Source organism: Salvelinus fontinalis, chromosome 3 (assembly GCF_029448725.1).
Source record: "Salvelinus fontinalis isolate EN_2023a chromosome 3, ASM2944872v1, whole genome shotgun sequence".
NCBI classification, from domain to species: domain Eukaryota; kingdom Metazoa; phylum Chordata; class Actinopteri; order Salmoniformes; family Salmonidae; genus Salvelinus; species Salvelinus fontinalis.
In genome coordinates, this window is record NC_074667.1 from 52449053 (window position 1) to 52463738 (window position 14686).

A 14686-nucleotide genomic window follows, 5' to 3' on the forward strand; every position below is an offset into this window, starting at 1 on the left:
GGACACACAGGGCCTGGTTTAACCTCTACATCACCCGAGGAATAGAGGAGGAGTAGGATGTGTGTACGGCTAAAGGCCATCAATACTGGTCGTCTAGTGCGTTGGGGACAGAGAATAAAAGGAGCAAATTTCTGGCCGTTGTAGGATAGTTTCAGGGCATAATGTACAGACAAGGGTATGGTAGGGTGCGGGTACAGTGGAGGTAAACCTAGGCATTGAATGACGATAAGAGAGTTTGCATCTCTGGACGCACTAGTTATGCTGGGTGAGGTCACCGCATGAGTGGGAGGTGGGACAAAATAGGTATCTGAGGCATGTTGAGTGGGACTAGGGGCTCCGCAGTACAAAAAACTATGATAACTACCCTAAACAACAGTATACAAGGCATATTGACATTAGAGAGAGCCATAAAGCGAGGTATAAAGCAATCACAGGTGTTGATTGGGAGAGATAGCTAAGACAACAACGGGTAAGACAACAACAGCTAATCAGCTAAGTCAACAACAACAGGTAAAATGGCGATGAATGGGCAGAGAGGATCAGTTAACTACACAGCCTGAGTTCGAGGCTGGGGCCAACAGATAAACAAAATAAACAAAATGGAGTACCGTGATTAATGAACAGTCCAGCAGGCATCAGCTATGTAGCCAAGTGATCATAGGGTCCAGTGAACACCAATAGATGAAACAGGGAAGCCGCTAGGTAGTCGTTACTTTGCTAGCAAGCGGGAGACACAGCGAGCTAGCAGACTGGGACTAGCAGAAACGTCTTCACCGGTGTCCGGTAAAGGCCGATTGAGGGCACATTGGACGGAATTACGTCAGCAGACCAGTCGTGATAGATCAGTCGGAGTTCCGTGTCGACAAAGGGTCCAGGCTAATTGGCAAAAGAGGTTTGTAGTTGGAGTAATTTTGTTTGCTAAAAGGGAGATATGTCTGGCTCGAGGATAACTGGTGCTAGCTTCAGGACAAGGGCGTTAGCCACTATAAACACTCGGTAGCAACTAGATAGCTGTGATGATCCGATGCAAAGGTCCAGAGCTTACAGCAGGAATCCGGTGATGTAGTGTATTCTAGTTGTGTTAGTGAAGAGTCCGCGAGGCATCAGCTGTGTAGCCGAGTGATCATAGGGTCCACTGAGCAGGCCGGGAAATGGGCCTGGCTCAAGGCTAGCTTTGGGGCTGTGCCGCTCAGTAGCAGCTAGCTAGCTGCGATGATCAGGAGTAATGGTCCATGGCTTACGGCAGGAATCCGGTGTTGTAGTGGAGGAAAGCAGTCCGGTATGCTCAGGATTGATATCGCACTGTGCAGACTGGCAAGTATTATCCAGGCTAAAAGAGGCTGGTGTCTGAGCTAAAGGTAAAGGCCACTAGCAGTGGCTAACAATGACTAAATAGATAGTAGCTAATTAGCTGGTTAGCTGCTGATGGCTAGCCTCTGATGGAGGTTCTAGCTATAAGGTCTAAAAATAGTATCACATTGGGTGAGGCGGGTTGCCGGAAGGTATATTTAATTTAAAAAATGGAAAAAGAGATTGAAATATATACAAAAAAAGTATATACATTTACAACGACAAACAACGTCTGCACTGCTACGCCATCTTGGACTGTTTTGTTGCTTCAATATATCCACATAATTTTCCTGCCTCATGATGCCATCTATTTTGTGAAGTGCACCAGTCCATCCTGCAGTAAAGCACCCCCACAACATGATGCTGTCATCCCGGTGCTTCAAGCCTCCCCCTTTTCCCTCCAAACATAACGATTGTCATTATGGCCAAACAGTTCTATTTTTGTTTCATCAGACCAGAGGACATTTCTCCAAAAAGTATGATCTTTGTCCCCATGTGCAGTTGCAAACCGTAGTCTGGCTTTTTTATGGCGGTTTTGGAGCAGTGGCTTCTTCATGCTGAGCGGCCTTTCAGGTTATGTCGATATAGAACTCGTTTTACTGTGGATATAGATACTTTTGTACCTGTTTCCCCCAGCATCTTCACAAGGTCCTTTGTTGTTGTTCTGGGAATGATTTGCACCAAAGTACGTTCATCTCTAGAGACAGAACGCATCTCCTTCCTGAGCGGTATGGCGGCTGCGTGGTCCCATGGTGTTGATACTTGCGTACTATTGTTTGGTAGGCCTTGAAATACATCCACAGGTACAGCTCCATGACTGAAATTATGTCAATTAGCCTATCAGAAGCTTCTAAAGCCATGACATCATTTTATGGAATTTTACAGCTGTTTAAAGGCACAGTCAACTTAGTGTATGTAAACTTCTGACCCACTGGACTTGTGATACAGTGAATTATAAGTGAAACAATCTGTCCGTAAACAATTGTTGGAAAAATTACTTGCGTCATGCACAAAGTAGATGTCCTAACCGACTTGCCAAAACTATAGTTTGTTAACCAGAAATTTGTGGAGTGTTTGAAAAACAAGTTTTAATGACTCCAACCTAAGTCTATGTAAATTTCGACTTCAACTGTATAAGTTATCCTGTACGAGCACATGTGCCGAATACATTACGATGTTACGGGTGTCAAGCTTATGGGCATGTGGCAGCAGTGTGTAGGATGTAGGGTCCAAGGTGTTATAAATGTGCAGAAGGGCATGAGACAAAGGAAGGTGTAGTATTGGGGAAAGTGGTGGAATGTGTTAATTGTAGCGGTGCCCATGGAGCGTGCGAGAGAGGCAGGTTGAGGTTTCCAGGGTTAGAGTAGTGCAGAAGTTGTCTTTTGCTGCGGCAGTGAAGAAAGTAGAGGAAGATGGGTTAAGGGGGAGGAGTGGTGAGAGTAGTTGAGATATACCAGTACAGAGGAATAGGAAAAAATGTGATATAAGTTTCAGTAAGATTGGATTTTTAGCATTTATAGCAATGGTTATCAACTGTACTGCAGGGATGGAACGGAAGTCACAGAAAATTGAGGTTGTGGTGGCAGCTGCAGAGAGGTATTTGGGTGTGCAAGACTTGACATCAGAAGAGTTACAGGGTGTGTTAAGTGGTGATGTCCCATCCTTTCAGGATGATGGCATGAGGTAGCAATGAATACATTTAATTAGTGGAGTAGGGTGGTGTTCATAAAATTGTATATAATGTTGAAATGAGTGAGTGTAGTGTTAGATGGTAGGGTATTTATTTAGTGCATTTTTATTTTTCAATCAAAGTATAAGGGAGTTGTACTCCAGTCTAGTAGGTGGCGGTAATGCATCAAATTGGATGCCAACCACCGTTAATAGAAGAAGAAGTAAAGGTTGAGTAAGTTGTTTTTGAACATTGCAGGATGCATTATTTACAAACAACTGCTGGAAATCTACCAAAAACTACATCACATTTTGAAGTTTACTTTCCTTGCTTTGTCTATTTAAAGAATCTTGGATCTAGCAAAGAGGTTTTCTGGTTCGGAGTAGTGATGTGCAGTTCGTGAATGATTCATTCTTTTTGAATTACTCTTTTTACAGACTTGATAGTCATAATGAGTTTTTCAGAGTGACTCATTGATTTTAGGGGTTCGACATGCTGGCTGCAATGAATCCTACAGAAGGATTAACATGCTCACCTCATGCTCATCGTCTCTGGAGACGTGCTCTGACTACTGTCTATCATACACTACATGACCAAAGGTATGTGGAGACCTGCTCGTCAAACATCTCATTCCAAAACCATGGGCCTTAATATGGAGTTGGTCCCCCCTTTGCTGCTCTAACAGCCTCCACTCTTCTGGGAAGTCTTTCATTAGATGCTGGAACATTGCTGCAGGGACTTGCTTCCATTCAGCCACAAGAGCATTAGTGAGGTCGGGCACTGCTGTTGAGCTATTAGGCTTGGCTCGCAGTCGGCGTTTCAATTCATCCCAAAGCGTTTCAATGTGGTTGAGGTCAGTATTTATTTAGCTTAGTTTGCTAGCAAGTTTCTCACACTGGCTTCAGCCACGGCCCAAGGGGGGAGCAAGCCTGCCAGGGCAAGTCCAGGGAGGTTGCCTAGGAACACGTGCCTTGGCACGGAGGCAACTTCAGTATATAGTGCAACAAGTTCCCATGATTCTACGCTAGATTCAGCTAAAATGTCTTTGAAAAAAATAAGATATCCACTAACTGGAAGAAGAATCTAAAAACATAACTACATTATGATATTCACTTATAAACCATTTACATTTAATAAAAATGCAGGTACATTTGTGGATGAAAGTCCTACTTCTCCTTTAAGGTCGGTTTTAAAACAGAACGCATTAAATGTAAAGTGCCATTATGAGTTGGTTTACAGATCTGCTGCTGTGTCAACGGTTGAAACCTCCCTCAGTGGCAGCGCAGCATAACCATAGCTCCTCCCCCAATGCATTGCTCTCATTTAAAACAATTGATTTGGCTTCATAATTATATTGTTAAAATTTTGATTTTTTTTATGTATGTGGCTGGGTCATAGGTAAGGGCATGTATTTCTCAAACTTGTTATCGATGAGAATTACTCCTAAGCGGCAAGATTTTTTGACATTTCTCATAATCATGAAATTTAATTTCAACCTGTATTCATAATGGAATAATGCCTGAGTGTAAGAAGAGTTATATACAGTATACAGTATATGCCTGGTTTTTGAGTGCTCCAACACCTGTTTACCATTTGTCCTTTTCCTGGTTAAACATTTCTCACTCAGCCCAGCAATAAATTGCTAATAGTTGAAAAATGAACTATTTGAATATAATGATGCAACTTAAAATATGTTCTTCATACTTAATAATCCTAATTTATTGACAGAAAATAGCTTTTTAGAAGCTGTTATGTAAATATTCTTTGATTATTTTAGTGACATTATTGGATTTTTCACCTCAACAAAAGCCAGAACAAGTTTATCTGTAAATAATAAAACAACTTAAACCATGCTGGTCTTTATCAGAATCATTTGAGAAGTCTCCGATGAATTTAGTCTTATTTGTCTGGATGACCTCTTGCATTTTCGTGCATATCTCCCTTTACACTTTTCAAAAAATCATTATTAGATTCCTGTAATTTTTGTTAAGCAGCCCTCCTACTTCTTTTGTTTGCTTAAGCGTGAAGGCCTATACCTGAATTCTATACAGAATATTTGCCTCTTGAGCCAAAAAGCTCCCCTAAATGGACAAAAACATTGTCAAATAATTACATCAGTACATAAGCAGAAGGTTGTATTGCAAACGTTTTGTAGCATTAAACTAAGGATTAATCAAGCAGTCAAGCCAACAATCAAGTCAACATTTGAGGTAAACATTAGCAACAAAATATCCATTTGTAGGAATTTGTCAAAGTAATTCACAAATGTTTAAAGGTTACAAACAGTCAGGATAGCTGTTGTAAGCTTATTAGATAAACACCAAAGACCTCTGTGTGAGCTATTTTTTCATGTTACCCTATTTCAATTGTTTGTGCGATTCAGTCCTCTGTTTCTGAAGAAAGTGTTGATGGCACTGCAGGATAACTCCGTCAAAAGCATTTATGGATAAGTCCCTAAAGACCAAGACATCCAGCACAAAGCCAGAGTTAAACCAGCAGAGTGCAGATTACAAAAGGCTGAAATGCGTACCATTAGCCGGCTTAACAGCATTGGAAAGAAGATTAGCTGGTTGCAGTAACACTGAACTGCTATCTATGTAAATGGGATCATCCTTATCATCCAGGTTTTTCTGCACGGAAAGAAGATTAAGTTCAGGGACTGTGTCTTATATACATGTGCAGGTGTGTGTGGTTGTATGAGAAGACTTGTGTGTTGAGGAAATGACTTGACATCTTTCATTTGAGGGTGGGGCACTGTGATATCACTCTTAAGGCCTTATAAAAGTCCACTTAGTTCCCCAACAGGACATGCGGTCAACCTTCCAGCTCCTGAGGTAGACACCAGGCAATTAACGCATTTTGAATTACTTTTTCTCCTTTTAATGGAATAGATCTTTGTAGTTATAAGACCTTGGTAGTGGGGAAACAAATTATATTAAAACAAATTTGTTATCAAATAAAATGAACACAATGAGGTCGAATGCTCGCCCCGTGGAGCTCCAGGAGGGATTCTACATCCCTATCGCGCTGGATACCAACAACATCACTTCACTCAGCCCCTTCCTGGTTCCTCAGGACCACCTGGCGGGCAGTGCTATCTTCTATGGCATGTCATTTTTCATGTTCTTTCTATTTGTTGCCGGCACTGCTATCAACGTCCTTACCATCGTGTGTACTATCCAGTTCAAGAAGCTGCGATCCCATCTCAACTACATTCTGGTGAACTTGGCAATAGCTAACCTGCTGGTGTCCATGTTTGGATCCTCCACCGCCAGCTTGTCCTTTGGCTACAGATACTTTATCATGGGATCGGTTGCATGCCAGATTGAGGGATTTACAGCTACTCTTGGCGGTAAGAAAAATATATAGAAAATATATAGACTACAAATACTATGAGCACAATTGCATCTGAACATCTTTTTTATTGTCTATTAATATACAAGCTTAATATGTACAATTTGAAATTAATGTATTGGTGTCACACATTTCTTTTCATTTAGTCATTTCACATCTATTTTGACAGTTTGTATGCTTCAATCCTTTGGTAAATTGATCATCTGTAGCAGTGCTTTAGCAATTCCTCATAGTAAAAAGGATATTCACATCTCCCTATAAACCATTCATGTATGTGCTTTTATTTTCTGTGTCATTGCAGGTATGGTGAGCTTATGGTCTCTCTCAGTAGTGGCGTTTGAAAGATGGTTGGTTATTTGTAAGCCAGTCGGTAACTTTCAATTCAAGAGCACACATGCAATAATTGGCTGTGCAATCACTTGGGTGTTTGGGTTGGCTGCCAGTCTTCCCCCTCTGTTTGGCTGGAGTAGGTCAGTGTCATTTTCACTCCTATCTCTCTGTCTCTTTCTCTCTCTGTGTGTACAAACACCTCACATACGCAAGTTCGCACACACACACACAAATAATTTTGGTTTGTACATGTGATACAACACTTGTGCAACACTGTTCCTGAATTTGAAGGTGAGGACTGTGATCCATTCTCTTCCCAGATACATTCCAGAAGGTCTCCAGTGCTCCTGTGGACCAGACTGGTACACCACAAACAACAAATACAACAATGAGTCCTATGTCATGTTCCTCTTCTTCTTTTGCTTCGGAGTCCCATTCAGTGTCATTGTTTTCTGCTATGCCCAGCTGCTCTTCATGATGAAGGCGGTATGTGCAAGTTACACATAGGAAGAGATTCTTTGAATTAGTTGCTACGTGATAACATGGGCATTGTTAATCACTGGGAAACAATACATAGAAAACAATGTAGTCACAGAAGTTTTTTTTTGGCAAGTTCATTGTCATAAAGTAGCACATATTTAGTTACAATACAAGGATTAACATAACATATAATATGGTAATCTAAGTAATGACGAGTGGAATTAGCAAAATGTATACGAAAAAGCCTACATGAAAAAGGGTAACTGGTTCAAAGGAAAGGTAGGAAAATAAACATTTCAAAACACTAACCACCATCTTAATGAATCAACCTAGCGACATTCTAGATTGAGAACATGCTTTCTTCTGCTTATTTTGGAATCTATCCATGTCATAGTGATTATTAGTGGAAACCTTTGGGATGAGATACAGACATCAGTAGGCTGTTGCTACAGCACTGGAATCATGTCCTCTTTAACTCCCCGCACAGGCTGCCGCGGCACAGGCAGACTCTGCCTCCACCCAGAAGGCAGAGAAGGAGGTCACCAAGATGGTGGTGGTGATGGTGGTGGGCTTCCTAGTGTGCTGGATGCCCTACGCCTCCTTTGCTGTCTGGGTTGTACAAAACCGCGGGGCACCCTTTGATCTCAGATTGGCCACCATACCTTCCTGTTTCTCCAAGGCCTCCACAGTCTACAACCCTCTCATTTATGTCTTCATGAATAAGCTGGTATGTTTATAGTTTTTAAGTGTCTTGTGGAAGAGTATTCACTGGAACAATTAACAGGTTGAATGGTTACCTTAATACCGTAAATAATTTTTCCTTATTTAGTCACATGATTGTTTTCATATGATAATTTTCCCCATCAGTGATTGTCTTCCTCCTCACTTTCAGTTCCGCTCATGCATGATGAATTTGCTGGGATTGAAGTCCGGGGATGATGAGGAAGCATCATCAACATCCTCAGTCACTCAAGTGTCTTCTGCTGGTTAAAGAGGGCATCTCTATTTTTATTTTACTTGCTAAACTGTTGCTACTGTATGATCATTTGTATATTGTAAATAATATTGAATGTGCACTAAACAGGACGTTTTGTCCTTGAAGGTGTTGTCAAAAATATGTGGTATGATAATCTTATAAGAGTAGCTATAACAATTTAACTGCATTAAAGAGAGATGAGAATAAATGCACACAAAAAAAGCTAATTTACTGGTTTGGGTGTTTGTGTCGCTATACTCACTTTAAATAGAGTGCATTATGATGCATTGCTTCAACGTGGTTCAAAACAAGACAATAAAACACAAAAGGTACATTTTCAATGTTTAAGTGGGCAAATACACTTTACATAGGTCTATAAGTTGGTAGCCAGAAAATTAGTATTACAATTTGGACTTCAGTAGCAGCACAGCTGTTCTAAATAGTTGCCAACAATCTTGAATTCATATATCATCATATACATCATATCATACAGTAAATAAAAAAAGGTGCTATCTAGAACCTTAAATGGATCTTCAGCTCTCCTCTAGAATAACCCTTTGAAGAACCCTTCTTGGTTCCAGGTAGAACCCTTTTGGGTTCCATGTAGAACCCTTTCGACAGAGGGCTCTACATGGAACCCTAAAGGTGTATACCTGGAACCAAAAAGGGGTTTCCTATAGGGATAGCCAAAGAGACATTTTGGAACTCTTTTTTTACTACGAATGTACTATATAATGCATAGTGTAATGTGACTATATTTATACACATTATATGTTCCACAATCCTACAATGTCAATTTTTTTCAGGGAGCATGTTTCACAATACTGCACTAAGACTAAGACACAAGTGTTGAAAAATAAAAGGGTATTGATAGCAATTGTAATTTCCTGAAGCCTATTATTTACAATCATATGGCTTAGACTAGTAAGGCTACTTCTGAACTGAACTTAATGCTACATAGAACATGGAGATAAACAGGATTTACTGTGAGAAAACTGGGGAAGCCCATCGAACATATGTTGACAGTTTAACAGAAATTTATTGGATTCTAATTATCTGTTTCACCAAAGTCTACAATCTCATTGGATTACATAACGAGTCCATGTTTGTGAACATTAGAAAAAGTTTAAGTTTAAACTTTTTCTTCGTCTCAAAATGTGCATCAGCCAATTCAAATCGTTGAAGTACAGTAGATGCACGTGATCAAACGTTACACGTTAGCTTTTCCCATTAGATTAACCTGACACATTAACCTGACACATTTAGCCCTATGCTAACCTGCACAGCTGGCCGTGATTATATCCCCGTGACAAATTCCATATGAGAAAATTATATTTGTTGATTTTGTTGGACGTGATCAAAGAGATAGAGGACCCTAGTGCCCAAAAACCTGTTTTAGCATGGGCGGCGCCATTGAGGACTTTCACCATGTTTTAAGTTGTCAACTGGGTGGGACTTCCAATAGGTTAAGGAAGGATAACATAATTCCATCCAGGTGACTAGGAGGGATCAGCCAATTAATTATATTTATGAGGAAACATTCTATAATTGCAGGTGGCAGCAAATCGCCAACCTTGGCTTTATACCTATTCAAACAACACACTCTAGGTGGCAGTGAACCCTTTCAGTTTGTTTGCCAACTCACAGAAGAAGTAAAAGAAGAAAACAGACTACTTCAAAATGGGGATGCTTCAGTGGCGCTGCCCAATGTCTCACAGAAGCCATAATGGGACAGATACAAAGATGCAATGTCGATCTAAATCTGTAGATGTAATCCAACACTTGTTTATGAAAGCATCTTTAACAGAAGTCCAATGGCACATTCTGATAATCAAAGCAACTAGATCACGTGTGTTTGACTGACTGTTCAAATTACAGGAGGCTGCTGAGGGGAGGAAGGCTCATAATAATATTTTGATACCATTCCACTGATTCCACTCCAGCCAATACCACTAACCCGTTCTCTCCAATTATAGTACCACCAACCTCATATGGTACCCCCTCGTTATTGCCATGGATTGTTCAAATCCCACCAAAATCTTGAAAATGTAGATTAAGAATACATTTAATAAGGAGCTGCATTTTGCATTATTTTCCATTATTTTCCATTTTCCTCGTTGATTATCGCTTACATTTATTACGTAGACGTGTAGGCCGACACGTACATTTACAACATTTTATATGCATTATTATAATCATTCACTTGGTCACAAATGCGTTATTTGAATCGAGCATCGAGGACCAGCAGTGGACAGTGTTTTCCTCAACAGAATACTTGGCGCAGTTAAAGTGCACTGTTGTTTTGGAGTCAACCATTTCTTTTCCGTAATTGCACATGGATGTGTGTGTGAAATGGATGAGTAAAAACATGGTCAGATATGTGAAAACGTGCATTTTTTTATTTTGTCTAACGTTAGTAGCTAGTAGCCTAGTCAAGGATGCATCATTCAATTATTTGCACTCTACACTTGAGACAGACCAAGTGGAACAAAAGTAAACGTTCAATTTGGAGGTTTAAAATATCTCTCTGATGGCCAAGTTGCCCTATTTTCCAGAAATGCCATTGGTATGTGGATATAAAGTCTAAGATCTTTCATAGGCTGATGCAGTGTAACAGTCCTGACCTATTTATGTTAGTTTTTATGTGTTTTTGGTCAGGGCATGTGTTTTGGGTGGGCAGTCTATGTTACCTGTTTCTATGTTGGTTTCGGTTTGCCTGGTATGGCTCTTGATTAGAGGCAGGTGGTTTGCATTTTCCTCTAATCAAGAGTCATATTTAGGTAGGGCATTATCACTGTGTGTTTGTGGGTGATTGTCTCCTGTGATGTCTTCGTCGTTGTCGATGTGTTTCACTTACGGGACTGTTTGGCTGTTCGTGTGTTTCGATGTACCGTTCCTGTCCGTGAGTTTACGTTTGTTATGTGAGTTTATGTTCAGGTTCCGTTCTACGTCGTTTGTTATTTTGTAAGTTTTGAAAGTGTTTGTTTTCGTTGTCATCGGTGTTCGTTATAAAATAAAGATGGCATATTTCCCAGACTCCGCATTTTGGTCAGAAGATCCTTCTCTCCTCACCTCATCTGAGGATGAGGAAAGCGACAGCTATGTCAGAATCACCCACCAAAATACAGAGACCAAGCGGTATGGGAAAAATGCTCGACGGAGCAACAAGGACTTTTGGACTTGGGAGGAGATCCTGTCTGGTAGAGGACCCTGGGCGCAAACTGGAGGAAATCGCTGCTCTCGTGAGAAGAGTGAGGCAGCCACAGCCCAGGAGCGCTGGTATGAGGAGGCAGCTAGGAGACGTGGATGGAAGCCGGAGATTCAAGCTCGTAACCGGAATTATGAGGGGACACGTCTTGCACGGAAGCCCGAAAAGCCCGTGAGTAACTCCCAAAAATTTCTTGGGGGGGGACTAAGGGGTTGTGGGCCAAGGGCAGGTAGGAGACCTGCGCCCACTTCCCAGGCTAACCGTGGAGAGCGGGAGTACGGGCAGACACCGTGTTACGCAGTAGAGCGCACGGTGTCTCCTGTACGTGTGCATAGCCCAGTGCGGGTTATTCCACCTCCCCGCACTGGTAGGGCTAGATTGGGCATTGAGCCAGGTGTCATGAGGCCGGCTCAACGCGTCTGGTCTCCAGTGCGTCTCCTCGGGCCGGCATACATGGCACCTGCCTTACGCATGGTTTCCCCGGTTCGCCTGCATAGCCCAGTGCGGGCTATTCCACCTCGCCGCACTGGCAGGGCGACCGGGAGCATTCAACCAGGTAAGGTTGGGCAGGCTCAATGCTCAAGAGAGCCAGTACGCCTGCACGGTCCGGTATTTCCGGCGCCACCTCCCCGCCCCAGCCTAGTACCTACAGTGCCTATATTACGCACTAGGCTACCAGTGCATTTCCAGAGCCCTGTTCCTCCTCCACGCACTCTCCTTATAGTGCGTGTATCCAGTTCGGTGCCTCCAGTTCCGGCCCCACGCACTAAGCCACCTGTGCGTCTCCCAAGTCCTGTACACACTGTCACTTCTCCCCGTACTAGTCCTGAGGTGCGTGCCCTCAGCCAGGTGCCACCAGTGCCGGTACCACGCACCAGGTATAGAGTACGCTTTGAGAGTTCAGTGTGCCCTGTCTCTGCTCCCCGCACTAGTAGGAAGGTGCTTATCATTAGCACGGTGCCTCCAGTTCCGGCACCACGCACCAGGTCTACAGTGCGCCATATCCGGCCAGAGCCATCCGTCTCCCCAGCGCCATCTGAGCCATCCGTCTCCCCAGCGCCATCTGAGCCATCTGTCTTCCCAGCGCCATCTGAGCCATCCGTCTTCCCAGCGCCATCTGAGCCATCCGTCTGCCAGGAGCCTGCAAAGCCGCCCGTCTGCCATGAGCCTGCAAAGCCGCCCGTCTGCCATGAGCCTACAGAGCCGTCAGCCAGACAGGAGCCGCTAGAGCCATCAGCCAGACAGGAGCCGCTAGAGCCGTCAGCCAGACAGGATCTGCCAGAGCCGCCAACCAGACAGGATCTGCCAGAGCCGCCAACCAGACAGGATCTGCCAGAGCCGCCAACCAGACAGGATCTGCCAGAGCCGCCAACCAGACAGGATCTGCCAGAGCCGCTAACCAGACAGGATCTGCCAGAGCCGTCAGTGAGCCATGAGCAGCCAGAGCCGTCAGTGAGCCATGAGCAGCCAGAGCCGTCAGTGAGCCATGAGCAGCCAGAGCCGTCAAAGAGCCATGAGCAGCCAGAGCCGTCAGTGAGCCATGAGCAGCCAGAGCCGTCAGAGAGCCATGAGCAGCCAGAGCCGTCAGAGCGCCATGAGCGTCGTGAGCCGTCAGCCTGCCATGAGCGTCGAGAGCCGTCAGCCTGCCATGAGCGTCGAGAGCCGTCAGCCTGCCATGAGCGTCGAGAGCCGTCAGCCTGCCATGAGCGTCGAGAGCCGTCAGCCTGCCATGAGCGTCGAGAGCCGTCAGCCTGCCATGAGCGTCGAGAGCCGTCAGCCTGCCATGAGCGTAGAGAGCCGTCAGTCTGCCATGAGCGTCGAGAGCCGTCAGCCAGCATGGACCTGCCAGAGCCGTCCAAACAGGACCTGCCAGAGTCCTTCAGCCGGGATCTGCCCCTTGTCCCGGTGTTGCCCCTTGTCCCGGTGCTGCCCCTTGTCCCGGTGCTGCCCCTTGTCCCGGTGCTGCCCCTTGTCCCGGTGCTGCCCCTTGTCCCGGTGCTACCCCTTGTCCCGGTGCTGCCCCTTGTTCCGGTGCTAGCTGATTATTTAGGGGAAGGTAATGTTTGGGTGGTCAGTGGTAGGGGTAGACAGAAGAGGGGAGTGACTATGGTGGTATGGGGACAGCGTCCGGAACCGGAACCACCACCGTGGTCAACTGCCCACCCGGACCCTCCCCTGGACTTTGTGCTGGTGCGCCCGGCGTTCGCACCTTGGGGGGGGGGTACTGTAACAGTCCTGACCTATTTATGTTAGTTTTTATGTGTTTTTGGTCAGGGCATGTGTTTTGGGTGGGCAGTCTATGTTACCTGTTTCTATGTTGGTTTCGGTTTGCCTGGTATGGCTCTTGATTAGAGGCAGGTGGTTTGCATTTTCCTCTAATCAAGAGTCATATTTAGGTAGGGCATTATCACTGTGTGTTTGTGGGTGATTGTCTCCTGTGATGTCTTCGTCGTTGTCGATGTGTTTCACTTACGGGACTGTTTGGCTGTTCGTGTGTTTCGATGTACCGTTCCTGTCCGTGAGTTTACGTTTGTTATGTGAGTTTATGTTCAGGTTCCGTTCTACGTCGTTTGTTATTTTGTAAGTTTTGAAAGTGTTTGTTTTCGTTGTCATCGGTGTTCGTTATAAAATAAAGATGGCATATTTCCCAGACTCCGCATTTTGGTCAGAAGATCCTTCTCTCCTCACCTCATCTGAGGATGAGGAAAGCGACAGCTATGACATGCAGAATTTGTTACAGGAATTATTCACTGCCACCTACTCAGATTAGCATAGGGCTGAATGTGCCAAGTTATGTAATGGGAACAGCTAACATGTAGCTTTTTATCACATGCAACTACATCAACAATTAAAATTTTTAAAATGTGCATTTTGAGATGGAGAAAGAGTTTTAATGTTCGCAAGTACGGACCCAACATGTTAAGGATTTAGTCTGTTGGTGAGATGTAACTGACACTATCCATGGTATCAACGCACTGTGCACAAACTGATTGAATCAACGTTGTTTTGTCAACGTATTGTGATGTGGAATCTACATAGAAAAAACATTGGATTCGAAAAAGGTAATCAACTTAAACTGTTGTTTTGAGGGTAAAATGTTAACCATAGGATTATGTCATCATGATAACCAAATTTAAATATAGATAAAGCTTGTATTCAATATGTTGAATTTGTTCCTTTTAAACAAAGTCAATCTTCAATGTTTTATCCACTATCAGAAGAATTTAAAAAACAATAAGCTGGACACCACCTACTACCGGAGATGCTACAGCTATTACCAATGTGCTATTGTGAGAATGATTTTGGAGCGACCTCCACT

The 14686-nt window shown here is 43.6% G+C and overlaps 1 protein-coding gene across 1 annotated transcript; it reads left to right on the top strand.

The window, feature by feature from the left end:
* Positions 1-5980: 5980 nt before the first annotated feature.
* opn1sw2 (opsin 1 (cone pigments), short-wave-sensitive 2) lies at positions 5981-8355 on the top strand. Its single transcript, XM_055917344.1, has 5 exons — positions 5981-6371; positions 6675-6843; positions 7024-7189; positions 7671-7910; positions 8076-8355. The coding sequence occupies exons 1-5, from the start codon at positions 5981-5983 to the stop codon at positions 8172-8174; spliced, it is 1065 nt and encodes a 354-aa protein (XP_055773319.1). The 3' UTR covers positions 8175-8355.
* Positions 8356-14686: the final 6331 nt, after the last annotated feature.